At 41.2% G+C, this 14,734-nt stretch overlaps 1 protein-coding gene across 1 annotated transcript in view; it reads left to right on the top strand.

The window, feature by feature from the left end:
- Nucleotides 1-14,734, top strand: part of Hmcn1 (hemicentin 1) — a 418,463-nt gene that overhangs the window by 390,666 nt on the left and 13,063 nt on the right. Inside the window, exons 98-104 of the mRNA XM_021197369.1 lie at nucleotides 2,943-3,005; nucleotides 4,149-4,268; nucleotides 4,728-4,862; nucleotides 7,683-7,796; nucleotides 8,537-8,662; nucleotides 10,425-10,553; nucleotides 13,154-13,504. Of these exons, the coding sequence (XP_021053028.1) occupies nucleotides 2,943-3,005; nucleotides 4,149-4,268; nucleotides 4,728-4,862; nucleotides 7,683-7,796; nucleotides 8,537-8,662; nucleotides 10,425-10,553; nucleotides 13,154-13,504 (1,038 nt within the window). The remainder of the gene's footprint in view (nucleotides 1-2,942; nucleotides 3,006-4,148; nucleotides 4,269-4,727; nucleotides 4,863-7,682; nucleotides 7,797-8,536; nucleotides 8,663-10,424; nucleotides 10,554-13,153; nucleotides 13,505-14,734) is intronic.

Below are 14,734 nucleotides of genomic sequence, written 5' to 3'. Positions count from 1 at the left end.
GGCCCTGATGTTCCCTTGTACTGGGGCATATAAAGTTTGCAAGACCAAGGGGCCTCTCTTCCCAATGATGGCTGACTAGGCCATCTTCTGCTACATATGCAGCTAGAGACACGAGCTCTGGGGGTACTGGTTAGTTCATATTGTTGTTCCACCTATAGGGTTGCAGACCCCTTCAGNTCCTTGGGTACTTTCTCTAGCTCCTCCATTGGGAGCCCTGTGTTCCATCCAATAGATGACTGTGAGCATCCACTTCTGTATTTGCTAGGCACTGGCATAGCCTCACATGAAACAGCTATGTCAGGGTCCTTTCAGCAAAATCTTACTGACATGTGCAATAGTGTCTGCGTTTGGTGGCTGATTATGGGATGGATCCCCGGGTGGGATAGTCTCTGGATGGTCCATCCTTTTGTCTTAGCTCCAAACTTTGTCTCTGTAACTCCTTCCATGGGTATTTTGTCCACTTATCAGTGAGTGCACATCAAGTGACTTCTTTTGTGATTGGGTTACCTCACTCAGGATGATACCTCCAGATACATCCATTTGCCCAAGAATTTCATAAATTGATTGGTTTTTTTTTTGTTTGTTTGGTTGATTGGTTGGTTTTAGAAACAGTTGTTGGGTGCCTGTCATGAAGTAGGCCCCACTGCAAGTGTACTCACGGGATAAGGAGCACACTTATGTTATAATAGTGACTGAGAGGCAGTGTGTACACAGCTTGCATTTCCTAATTGATTATATGGAAATATTCTTATGATTAAAAACAAATGATTTGTCTTTTCCTTGACAGTTATTATATCAGACCAAAGCATCTCCATTGTGTGTGTGGGGGGGGGGGTGCGCGCACATGAGTGCCTGCACACACTTGTGCATGCATGAATGCCATAGCAGTAATGCAGTGGTCAGAGGATACTTGCAGGCTTCAGCTCCCTCCTCCCTCAGTATCAAACTCAGGTCTTAAGTGTTGGCAGAGAGCACCTTGCCGTGCTTTCTGTACAAAAATCTATATCTTAAGTAAGTTCTCTAAATGATTTTTTATTCAAAAATCTTGGTAATTATTAATCAATATTTTCATACTTAGCATTTTAAGTACGGATTAATTAAAATGACCTGAAGGAAAAAGCCCACATTTCAAGAAACTGAAACAGTTTGTTCCTACTGATAAAGTTATAGGGAAATTTACTTCAGACTTTCAAATTGTCTACTATTATAATACATTATTATAATCACAAACAAATATTTTGTATTCTCTCCTATCTTCATCTCCTGATGAAAGTCACAGCTATAGTTCAAAATAATCTACTTGCACTGTAAGGTAAAGAATGAGTGGCAGATGAGACAGCCCAGTGGGCAATGGTACTTGCCACCAAACTCGATGACCTAAATGTGGGAAGGGAGAACCACCTTCTTCAAGTTGTTCTCTGAACTCCACGTGAGCACTGTGGCACACAGGCTCAACACATATGTACATACAAATAAAAAAATCAATAAAAATGGAGCTACCAAGAGCTCTCAGTGGAGCCTTTTCCATACAAGCATAAAGACTTGAGTTTGGATCATATTTAAATCCTGTGAAAATGTTTGCTATGTGGTACATACATTCAAAGTTTCAAAGCTTTTATAATCGCAACCTCCTTTGTACATTAAAATCTTTCCAAGGAAGGAACAAAAATGGTTGGGTTTTTCCTACACATTCCAGAATTGTTGAAATCTGTCTCCAGGCCTTCCCCTACTCACTGGGCTTTTCTTTAAAAAAAAAAAAAAAAAACTTTTCCACTAGGAATTCCCTGTGACCAGCTGGGTTGACCTCATACAGACTGCCGTGCTTCCTCACTGTCTCCGGTGCTGGCATTGCAGGCATGAGCCACCACACCGAGCTCCATGCTCTGAGCTATAATAGTCCTCTTCACATGGTGTTGTACAAGAAATCTCCTCCTGCAAAATCCCCCAAAGGGTAGCTAATGAAAAATATCTCTCCTGAGTAAATCCAAATAATGCAAAGCCTTTGCAATATGATCATTAATTTTGTTTCTATGACATGATTTTTTTGCAAGTTTATTCCCACCATGGTACCATACACACATACTAGTTAAGTTTAAAGATCATAGGAGTGTATGAATAACTGAACGTAACCTGTGACAACCAATTCAGCAGGTGAAAATCAATGAGGCTTTCCCCTTAAGCCTGCCCACAGTAGCTTTTGCTCTTAAGCGCTTTATCTGAAAACTAGGTATCGTGACAGCAGTAAAGATGTCATGTGGTTTAAATGAAATGAAGCAGATGGTGACCTTCACATACTACATGCCAAGGGTGTTTTTGCTCCGCCCACCTTATTCCCCGCTCCTTCCCTGATAGCTGGAATGCTCTTGGGAAAGTCTTTCAATGACCATTTTCTGACATCTACTTTAAATTTGCTCTAGCTCAACCTGCCTCCTGCCCTTGGTTCAATTGCTCAGAACAGTAAAACAGTCACATGTAGAATTTTGGCCAAGATTCTCAACATCGCAAATGGAGAAGACCCAGAAATAAATGGGGACTTCTACCTCGAATGTTGGTTTTCCACTGAAGCAATTTCAGTTGCTTGCACACAACACCCTTCCTCCTTCAATGAAAATCTACCAGTGGTTGGAACAACTGGACGTACCGGTAGCTGTGCCCAACACACAGTTTATCTTGGGTTCTCTTTAGCTATTACAGAATAGCTTATTTTGTTTTCTTTTTTATTGCTGTATATAACTTAAACAGAAAATGTTTCCAGTGTCAGCTGGCCAACAGTATCTGGACTAGTACATTTACCTCTTGGATGAAGAAACATGAAGTTCTCCTTTCTTGCCTGTTTCCAATACTGCATTTTTCATTGTTCCTTCTTTGAGGGAAGGCCGTACTGGAATGAAAAGTGCCAGTGTTCTAACAAATCAGTTAATTGTGCTTTCTCTCTTCGGTAGGAGATCGCAGTAACCAGTGCCCCTCTGGGTTCATCTTAGACTCAGTTGGACCCTTTTGTGCAGGTAAGTATAGGAATGGATAAAACAGTTTCATTTCGTAAATGGTGTCAGCAAGGGTTATCTGTCCTTTATATTTATTTATTCACTGTGCACAGGGGCATGACATGCTCATGACAAAGCCAAGGAAAAACTTGCAATTGTCCCCCTCCACCATTTGATCCCAGGGATCAAACTTTGGCCATCAGGCAAGCAAGCACCTTTACCTGCTGAGCCATCTCTCCGGCTGGAGTAATAATTACCTTTTAATAGATGTAGGCTGCCATTTGCCTAGACGTTTAATCATTGCAGCTGCCTACAAATGCTCCACTTGATAGCTAAGCAATGGAGTTGTAGAGAAGTCACATAAACTGCCGAAGGTGGCCTAGTATCGAGTGGCAGGCTGCACTTGAGGTTAAGTGGAATGACAAAGCCCATGTGCCTTCAATTTGGACACAGGCTAGTGTATCAGAGACTGTGACCAAGTATAGAATAGAGTGAACAGAGACAACTAATCCAGTGGCTCAGTGGGTGTGAACTCTCAGTGATCCAACACAAACTTGCCTAACCACAGAATTGCTGTCATGGGACAGCACAGGGTAGCTGACCCATAAGGAACCATGAATCCAGCTTGGTCCCAGCAGGCACCCTTGCAAAAGATTTCCTTGTAGGAAGCCACAGCCTAGTAAATGACATACATAGAGCCAGCATGACCTGTTGGCTCTTCCGGTGACCTGTATAATGTGGTGGGCTGGCAAGAGGTGGTGTTTAGACTGCATTCAAGTCTCAGCTCTGGCAGTAATGGCCTTGGTGACCGAGAGCGTTCCCCTTATCTCTGTTCTCCAGATTTGTCATGCAAAAGGGAGATAGTCTCTTAAAAATTCTGTCTTTGCAGAGTGCGTTGCAACTGCATCTAGAGCACAGTAAATGTACATGTAATGTAGCTATCATTTCTGTTTTACAATAAAGTCTAAGCATGTACTCACTGGCAACTCTGAGACCTCAAGTTAATTTCTTCATGGCAATCCCACTTTCTGCCACTCAGAGTGTTCTCTGTCATATTTGATCCAATTCCTCGGCATCTAGAAAATGCTTATTTCCATGGCCTTAAACAGCTCCTCGGAAGCAGGAGTTGTGCACACTGACGGGCCGTTCTGTTTCTTCTCTCAGATGAAGATGAATGCACAGCTGGCAACCCCTGCTCCCATACCTGCCACAATGCCATAGGAGCCTACTACTGCTCCTGCCCCAAAGGCCTCACCATAGCTGCAGATGGGAGAACCTGTCAAGGTAGTGTGAAAGCTATATCCAACGACCAAGACAACCTTACCTCGGAAAAACACGGCAGGGCAGTATCCTCTGCCCAGGGCTTTGCAGCAAACAGGGAAGTCCTTATTTGGGTGGAGAAAGTAAGGAAGAGAATGCTGGCCAGCCATTGCTTTAAAAGGGGCCCTCCAAAATTAGGGGTGCCTGGGATAGCCACTGAGGATCTGAGAGAACAACTGGCTTGTTAAAAGTTACCTAATTGATATGTTCCCTAATCCAGTGATTGGGTTTTAAATCCATCACATCATGCCACTGCGAATTCGTCAACTCTCCAGCTCATTTTAAATGACTCAACCAAACAATTCCGTCTTCATTCTTTGGTATTTTCCTGTATCATATAGTCTCTAACCCATGCTTCACAGCAAGTTCTTAAGTTAGTTATATTTTCAACTCACCTCAATTTCACGGCTCCTTCTGTTGTAGACATCGATGAGTGTGCTTTGGGTGGACATAGCTGCCGTGCTGGTCAGGACTGTGACAACACCATTGGATCCTATCGCTGTGTGGTCCATTGTGGAACAGGTTTCCGAAGAACCTCTGATGGACTGAGCTGTCAAGGTACAGTGTGTGTGTGTGTGTGTGTGTGTGTGTGTGTGTGTGTGTGTGTATCTGTATGTGCTATGAACATATATGTGTACATGTACTCACGTGTGTGGGGGGGATGTACTGGTGTTTGTGCACATGTGTACACTTGAATGTGGAACCCAGTGGTTCACCTTGGGTGTCTCTCATAATTTCTTGACACAATTTTTTTTAACTGAGGCAAAGTCCCTCAATGAACTTGGGCTCACTAAATCAGTTGGTATATCTAGCAGGCCAGCCCTGGGGATTCTCTGTCTCTGCCTTCCCAGCACTAGAATTATATGTGAACTGCCAACCGAACCCATACCACATTCACCCAACTTTAGTGTGTAGATCCAAACCCCAGTTCTCATGTTTATTATAAGTCCTGCTTCTAACCCCAAGAGTTAGACCTTCTGGATCTTTTAATGGGACAAAAGCCCCATTAAAGGGAAAGAACTGGGACCTATAAAGATAGTGGAACTCCACTCTCTCAGAAGAACTTAAATATTAATAGTCACAGTTTGCATGTTTTTTTCATTAATGTATTTATTTATTCACATATATACTGATCTCAGCACCCCCTCTTGCCAGTCCCCCCTTACATGCCCCCTCCCCCTTGTCCTCTTCCCTTAATCTCTGAGAAGGGTAGGTTCCCCCCCCCCCGGGTACCAGCCTACCCTGTCACCTCAAGTCACTGCAGAAGTATGCACATCCCCTCTCACTGAGGCCAGACAAGACAGTCAAGTTGGAGGAACCGGATCCACAGGCAAGCAGCAGTCAGGAGCTTTTGCTTTGCTCCAGTTGTTGGGGCAACCACATGAAGACCAAGCTACACATCTGCTACATCGTGCAGGGTAGGGGAGGAGGTTAGGTCCAGTCCATGTATGCTCTTTGGTTGGTGGTTCAGTCTCCAGAAGCCCCCAAGGGTCCTGGTTAGTTGACTCTTTTTCTGTGGAGTCCCTGTCCCCTCCATGTTCCTCAATACTTCCCCCAACTCTTCTACCAGACTTCCCAAGTTTCCATGTTTTGTAAGTGGATATGCTTGACTGGTTTGTATGGAGATATATTTCGTGACTGTTTATAATATTTTAGCACAGTACTTTTGAATACCATTTACTTATTACCATTTGGGAGAGCAGATCATAAACACGATTTAATAGTATCCATTCCTCAACACCCCATTGCAAAGGATTCAGTGCAGACTATGATTTTGTTATGTTACTGTAATAGGTATTTTGTTTTAAAATCAGTGTGATGTTTAAAGGAAAACTCTGCCAGAAGACTAAAGAGATAGATCTGCCATTAAGAGCACCTACTGCTCTCTCAGAGGATCTGAGTTTGGATCCCAGCAACAATGTAGGGCAGCTCACAACCTCCTGAAGCTCTAGCTAGGGAATCTGATGGGTTTGGTCTCCATGTTTGCACACATGTATGTACCCACATGCAAACATACACTCATAAACCTAAGTAAAATTTGAAGTGAATTAATTTTTAATTAGCAGAAAGTAGAGTTTCACATGTTTCCTGAATCCTTTTTTACTTTCCCACATCCCCTCCACTATAAGCACCCTGCTGCGCAGTGCTGCGTTTGTTACACTGGGTGATTTTACACTGATGGTTTAAGACATCACCCACTCAAAGTCCATACTTCACTTATGTGCTCACTCTCACAGTTGGATATTATATGAGTTTGCACAAGTTTATATTAGTAGAGGAATTTCACGATCCTCAAAACCTTCTGATCTCCATGCCTCTATATGATGATTCCTCTATATCATAAGCCACTATTCTCATAAGCAGGAATGAGAAGAAAAATGAACTATAAAAAAAATCATGTATAACTTATATAAAATAATGTGAATAGAAAACAAAGAAAAATCAAAGAAAAAGAAGGTAGAGACATGGGTGTGCACACAGAAGAGATTCTTAATGGCATTTGCCTTTGCTGTCAAGCAATATGAAAAGGGATGGGGGGGGTCATGCAATAGGAAAAAAAAGGGTGAACGTGCACTAAGAAAAGTGTCTTAAAGTTCTTGATCATGGATGTGCACGTATATAATTTAACACGTTGTGCCTCTCAGGAGCTACATTAGAAGACCTCAGAAAGAAAGAGGTCAAAAATAAGGAATATTGACTCAACTTTTAGACTTAAGAGCCTAAATGTGGCAATTGCTCTTTTGAAGGGTTTGGATTGAACAACAGAGAAGATGCAGGGGCTTGAGGTACACATGACCTAGGAGAGAGAGTGGGTTACAGCAGAAACAGCCTGACTGTACCTAGGAGTACAGAGAAAGATGAGAGTTCAAATCTCCACAAGAGGAGAGCAGCTGGTGCACTCCAGGCCTCGTGGTGATGAGAGAAGAGAAGGCTTCAGAGGGACAAAGAGCAGGAAGGATTTCCTTATGAAGGGGGCTTCTCTCTCTCTTCCCCTGGTACTGAAGAAGGGCAAAGGAAGGGTACAAAGTGCTGACTTGTGTTGTTTGGTTTCTGCTATCTTCATCCTAGCCTTTCCACAAAATTCCAAAGCTAAAAATTCCTAGAAACAGGTGGGGGCCACATGGTAAAATACTTAAAGCAGGCCAGAACTGAACCAACACAGTTCTGAACCATAAACAAACCTCTGTGTGAGAAGGGTTGGCGAAAGAAGCCCTTTCCAGCAACAAATACTATTGTGTAGCAGAGGCTACAAGATCAAAAATGTGAAGTTAGACTTAAACACGATCGTCATCAAGATTGGTGTATGATTAAACATTTGGAGTGAATTAGCTCGGGTTTTCTAACAACATATACTGAAAGTTTGGGTTCATTTAACAGATATTAATGAATGTCAGGAGTCCAGCCCCTGTCACCAGCGGTGTTTCAATGTCATAGGAAGTTTCCACTGTGGATGTGAAGCTGGCTATCAACTCAAAGGCAGAAAATGCATCGGTGAGATACTTGCTCTGAATTCACAGTGATGATGTCACTGTAACTCCGTGTGTGAGTGTATGAGTGTATGTGTGTGTGTGTGTGTGTGTGTGTGTGTGTGTGTGTGTGTGTGTGTATACATATGCAGAGTCCAGAGGAGGACATCAGATGACCAGCCTGATCTATTGCTCTCTTCCTTAGTCCTCTGAGACAGAGTCTCTCACTGAACCTAGAGCTCACTGCTTTTCAGCTTGGCAAGGCAGCCAACAAGCCCCAGCAATCCTCCTGCCTCCACCTCCTTGTGGTGATGAAGCTGTAGAAACAAATGCAGCCATACCCGGGACTTTATGTGGGTTCTGGAAATTCAAACTCCTCTTCAAATGCTTGTGCAGCAAGCACTCTTGCCCACTGAGCCATGTATGTATGTATGTATGTATGTATGTATGTATGTATGTGTATATGTATGTATATATGATATATATATACATATATATATATATATGTATATATGTCACTTTGTATTTGTAGGGACAGTAACAAACATAGCTAACAGCTCTTTGAAACAGTAGTTTGTCATTCTGATATAAAGTAATGTGAGTTAGCATACCTTATTAGACTTAAGAATTTTTACACGTGAAGCAGTTGAGCAATAATCGTATATATTTGATGTATAATTGACTTAAAATCCAAAAGAGTGTTTTCTCTAGAGAAGTGGAATCAGTCCTTTACTTTGTCTATATTGCCTTTGTTCTTTTATCAAGATGTGAATGAATGTAGACAGAATGTGTGCAGACCAGACCAGCACTGTAAGAACACCCGCGGTGGCTACAAGTGCATTGATCTTTGTCCGAGTGGAATGACCAAGGCTGAAAATGGGACCTGCATTGGTGAGTGCCAGCCTGTTCCCTGGTAGAGAACTTTTTCCTACCAACAAGTTAAAGAAGGAATCTATTCTAGAATAAGACGGTACTGTAAACCTAGATAGCAAGAAAGTCCTTCTTCATCCATCAGTTCCTCTAAGTCCTGGTAAGCTTCAGCTCTAGAACCCTAACCTAATGGTGTACAAGGAAATGAAGCACACATGGAGTTATGACCATTCTACAGTCCATCCATTCTACGCTTTTTGTAAAGTTTAATAACCACATGAATTAGTGTTTCATGAATTGTGAATCATGTCATTTCTAACTTGACATTTAGGGTATCTTCTTAGAAGTTCACAGCAAGGTCAAGAAAAATATATTTGTAGATATTTATTCCAGATATGTAATATTCTACAATTGCTTTAAATATTAAATCAAAGAGAAAATAGGTTAATTGAGGTATCTACCTCAACTTTATTCTTCATAGTCTATTCTGTAGCAGCTACAAAGGTCACCAGATGTCATTGGTTGCAACAGAATATCAGATAAGTTATATTTCTTCTAGGTTTATTCTTTGTATATCTATTCTGTACAAGCTTGCATGAATTGGGAAAGGTAGAAACTGCAGACTCATAGTTAAAAAAAAACAAATGGGCTGAGTAAGATGGATCAGCAGATCAAGGCTCCTGTAGTCAAGCCTGACCACCTGAGCTTGCTTACTCCCTGGTACCCACACTGTAGAAGGGGAGATCTGTCTCTCAGAAGTTGTCCTCTGACAAGGAAATACTCATTTGTAAGAAGTGCCCAAGAAAGTACTCATATGTAAGAAGCATGGCTATCAAAAACATTGTAGAAATGGTCACATTTAAATTTAGGTGTGACTGGACTGTTAATTGTGTTGATGGCAGGAAGGCGAAGGCAAGAAAATCTTGTATTTAGAAGAACTTGGAAGGCTTGTTGATTTTGAGGTCCATTAAAGCTTTCTATGCCTAAGAACTTCTAGAGGCAAGTATTGGACTATCACCTTTGAAACACTGTTAAACTCTATTTTTCTTAAGGGGAATAGCAAGCAACCCTGAACACCACATACTGTGGCTCGCAGCTATGTGTGTTTTTTAGGAATATTGATTCTATAATTTGATCTAAGACAATTAGAAATGGCATGAATTGAAATACTTGAATAAAAAGCAACAGAAGTCCACCCCAATCAGATGGTAGATGTAGAGATTTATGGCTTCAGTTGAAGGTTATGGAACTACCCAACTGCAAAAATAACTCAAAGATGAACCTGATATTAGCAGCCACGGTGACTTGGAAGGAGCGCTGTTGCTATAAATAAAGAAGTAAGGGTAAGATTGGAACATGTGGGCTTCACAGTGCAGGTCAGAAGCTGAAGTGGATGCCAGTCCTGCTGGCAGCTGCAGCTGTGATACTGGGGATCGGAAACAAGGTAGCATTCTGGCTGCAAATCCTCATACACCCTGACCTTTAGGACAAATGGACAGTGAAAAGAACTATAGAGAAGTATGAGGAAGAAGCAAACCAAAGACAAAGATAAGAGCAAAACTCTTTCCATCATGGAAAACAAGCAGTAGGGAGGGCCAGTTCATAGTGGCAGGGCTGAGACATGAACCCAAGTTTCCTGCTGCCAAGTCCTAAATCCTAGTTTACTATAATCTCAGTGACCTGGTGAGAATCACAAACTTCAGTGATCAGCAGAATGTGCATTCTATGCGTGATGACTTCAGGTTTGAAGAAATGTTGCTTTGTATTGCCTCCCTGTCTGTAGACATTGATGAGTGCAAAGATGGGATCCATCAGTGCAGATATAACCAAATATGTGAGAACACGAGAGGCAGCTACCGGTGCTCATGCCCAAGGGGTTATCGGTCCCAAGGCGTTGGAAGACCCTGTATTGGTAAGTTAACAAAAACACCTCCAAAATAATATAGCTGCTAATAGAGTTACCTAACCTTATCAGAAACTTATGGTAATGTTCTCCTGCTACACATAGAAGATATATACGTTCATTAAGTAAGTCATATTATAGTCTGCTTACTTACTACTACTAGATTTGACATTGAGTTCAATTTATACTGTCATTTCAAGAAATATGGCCATATTCTGAGTGCTTCTTATATAATGCATACATCAAAGTGAAATTCCAATATAGCAGCCATGGCAACTTGGTTCTCATGATTATCTTACGATTTCTCTATGCACATGGCATAAACATTTGCATATATATGTATTTTATTTATTTGCATTTATTAAATATATTTATACGTAGTATGAAATTTATGAATAAGAGTAAAACATGAACACAATTTTTAAAAACTTATAATTATTACATTGTCTACAATATTCAGTATCCACTGTATTCCATTCACTATACTAAAATAATCTCATTCATTCATTCAATTGCCTGGTTGTTTCCATCCTAGTTATAATGGACTATAAAGTAAGGCAGATGTGGAAAATGTCTATAGGAAGATAAGTCTGGGCTGGGGTGATGCTCAGTGGGTAAGAGTGCTTGTGGGTGCAACCTGGAGACCTGACCTTGAATCCTGTCACCAACATAAAAAAAGAAGGAAAAGAAAAGAAAATCAACTAGACATGACTATGTTTGCCTCTAAACATAGTACTGGGGAACAGAAACAGACAGATATCGGGAGTTCACTGGCCAGCCAGCTGAGCCAAAATCATGAGCTTTAAAGTTGTCAGGCAATAAGGCAAAGAGTAATAGAGGAAAACACCTCTTAATTTGTTCGGGGTGATGTTCTTGGTGGTGGGAAGATAACACTAAACACTGTAGAGCTGGCCTCTGCCTTCAAGGTTTTTACCTCCCATGGGAAGTAAGGAACTCCCAGAATAAGTATGAGTACAATTTCAGGTCATGATAAACAATGTAAGAAAACCAGAGAAGGCCAGGGAAATAATGAGGCAGGCCAGGGTGAAAGGCACCTCTCTGGGGAATGGAGTAAGGGGCAGCCAGTGTGTGAAGGTCTGAGCAAGTACCTGAGGTGAAACAGGCCAAAGGCCTGCAGACAGGAGCATACTGGCCACACTCAGAGATGGGCCTGGGCTGTTGGAGCACAGCTAGGCAGGAGATAAAGAGGTCAGAGAAAAATGCTTAGACTGTCTTCAAACTGCAATGAGAAGACAGGGACGGGTGTAGTGTGAGGCGGTTCTCATCTGGAAAGGCGCCCTCCTGCAGCTATGGAGGGAGTATGTTTTGAGGGCCACGATCCTGATCCAGGTGAAAAGACAAAGCTCACACATATAAAACAAATAACCATTATTATGTGCAATAGTAAAAGGTAAATAAAAGTATCTGCTTTTTAGATCTTTATAGATTCATAAAAACTAGACCTAAATATACAAGTGTTTCCCACAGTGCCAAGCAACCAGAAAAGCCAGAAATACATCTGAAAGATCTGTTAGTCAAAAGAGAGAAAGAAAAGGACATAGAGATGGCTCAGCAGTTAGGAGCACTCATCCCCCTTCCAGAGGACCCGTGTTCAGCTTCTAGCACCCACATCAAGCAGCATCTCCAGTTCCGGCGGCCCAGCATCCTCTTCCGGCCTCTAAAGGCACCCAGAGAAACACAAACATACATGAGTTAAATTAAGACTAAAGTAAAATAAGTCTTTCTTAAAAAGAGAATATTGTTGAAGTGTGCATATACCATTTTATTAGGAGATACACAGAAATATTTAAATAATTTTGTTTCATTAGAATTACACGAGTTTGGGGGAATTGGAAAGATAGCTTGGTGGTTAAGAGCACTGGATGCTCTTCCAGAGGACCTGGGTTCAATTCCCTGCACCCGCAGGGCAGCTCACAACCATCTGTGACTCCAGTCCCAAGGGATCCTACATCCCCATACAGGCAAAATTCCAATGCATGTGTAATAAAAATTAATAAATCATTTTTTAAAATATTGCACTCATTTGGATTCCACACTTTTTACATCTTTACTCTCAAAGGAAGGTAAAGCATTTCTAATAATGTAGCAATGTCCCTACGTACTTTCATTCAGAAAGCTGCACGTGAGAGTTATGACATTTCCTTAATTAAATACATTAATATATATATATATATACATATATATATATATATATGCTAGCCTAAAATGAGATCAAATATGTAAATGGACATCTTGCATGTTACATGTAAAAATGTGTGCCAGCTTAACCCAAACAGATAGCTTGGTTTTGCTTTGAAGTCAAGGGGAACAGCCCAGTGGGGCTCAAGTCTGTAAAGAGCAGATGGATTCCCAGAACTAGAGTCTTGCTTCCTGGGCCACCTGCTGAAGTGTGGATGTTTAAATAAAGCAAAGCATATGAAGCAGTGCTCAGAAAGAGGCATAGACTCCATCCAATGTATCCATAACTGAGTGGGCCAAGCCCACTTTACTTTGATGATGTCTTTGTTTCACAGACTGATTGTTTATCCGTTTTGTGTGTCTTTTTTTTTCTCTCTCTCTCTCTTTTATGTATCATGGCACATGAGCAGACATTAATGAATGTGAGCAAGTACCTAAACCTTGTGCACATCAGTGCTCCAACAGCCCCGGCAGCTTCAAGTGTATCTGTCTGCCAGGACAACATTTATTAGGGGATGGGAAATCTTGCGCTGGATTGGAGAGGCTGTCGAATTATGGCACTCAGTACAGTAGCTATAACCTTGAGCGGTTCTCCCCTGTGAGAAGCGACTATCAACCTTCGCAGCATTACAGACAGTACTCACAACTCTACAGCTCCTACTCAGAGTATAGGAACAGCAGAACATCTTTCTCCAGGAATAGAAGGACTATTAGGAAAACTTGCCCTGAAGGCTCTGAGGCAAACCATGAGACATGTGTAGGTAAATGTCAGCCATATTGCATTCCTTTCTGTGAGCTCACTTCTTGTCTGGAGTCTAAGCATGTATATAGCATCTGTGTTTGGTGCACTGAACTCAAGGCTGGACTGACTCAAAGGTTTTTTGCCATTTATTTGGGCATCTAGGATAATTACAAACTATCCAAATAAATGATGTATTTGCATGTGTGCATTCTAATAATTGATTGTGTTACACTTTCTGAAATGTTACTGAATTAAATCTGACATAGATGTAAATGTCTGTGCCATCCATGATGTGAGTTTTTAGGAAGATACACACATTGTCACATAATATGATACAGTCCGCACCATAGCTTTGTTTGATGCATAAGTAGTGGCTTAGAAATGAGTTTTAATGACCCAACCAACTGGTCTATGTAACAACCCACATTCTGTTGACTATTGCCCTTGGTCTTACCATGAAATTTCTCAGTCGGGTTATTTTGTATGTTTATGGACAGAAATAATGTGATCCAGAGCAACTGGGTCCCATTGCTTTAAAATATGTGTGCTCGATATCTTTATCTAAACTCATAAGCCAGTAACTTAATTTTGCAAAACTTAACTATAATTTTCCACTGAACCGAGTCCTTGTTTTCAGCTCAGTTGTAAACATTGCCATCTGCCATAGATTTAACTCAATTTTGGTCGGTATCTACAGTTTGCATGTCGTTGAGCTAGACAACAAGAAGAATTAGCAAACAGAAATTAGCCCCAGTATTTTGTTAGATGGCAAAAGAAAGCTAACAGGAAAGGAGGGAGTCAAGACAGAACTCCTATTAATATTCAAAGACCATTAGGCCAGACCATCTGTCTATCCTTAAAGCTCTCCTCAAAGGCCATTAGACCAGCTCAATCTTACAGTATTCTACATGTTTCTTAACCTTAGTGATATATGCTTTTTATTCTTTCCCATCCCATTATCTTTTCTGACATGCTTCCATGGTCACCTTTAGGTGGACCCAGATTCTCCTATTCTATATTCTTAGCTGTATCCACCAGACTCCCTGGAAATTTGAGCTTCATACTTTATTATTGCATTCATATGTATCCAATGTTTTTCTTTCTAGTAATCCCAGTGTAGCTAAAATATATCATTACAGATATGTTAACTTTGCTATGTGATGAGCTTTCCAGAACTATGGACACTGTCAATGGTTTGACTTATGCTTCAAACGTGATGCATTTATTAGCAGTGCCCTACATTTGGTCC

The sequence above is a fragment of the Mus pahari genome, chromosome 5 (genome assembly GCF_900095145.1).
Source record: "Mus pahari chromosome 5, PAHARI_EIJ_v1.1, whole genome shotgun sequence".
NCBI classification, from domain to species: Eukaryota; Metazoa; Chordata; class Mammalia; order Rodentia; family Muridae; genus Mus; species Mus pahari.
The sequence above is the reverse complement of the archived record's forward strand: the minus strand, read 5'-3'. Positions and strand labels throughout refer to the sequence as shown.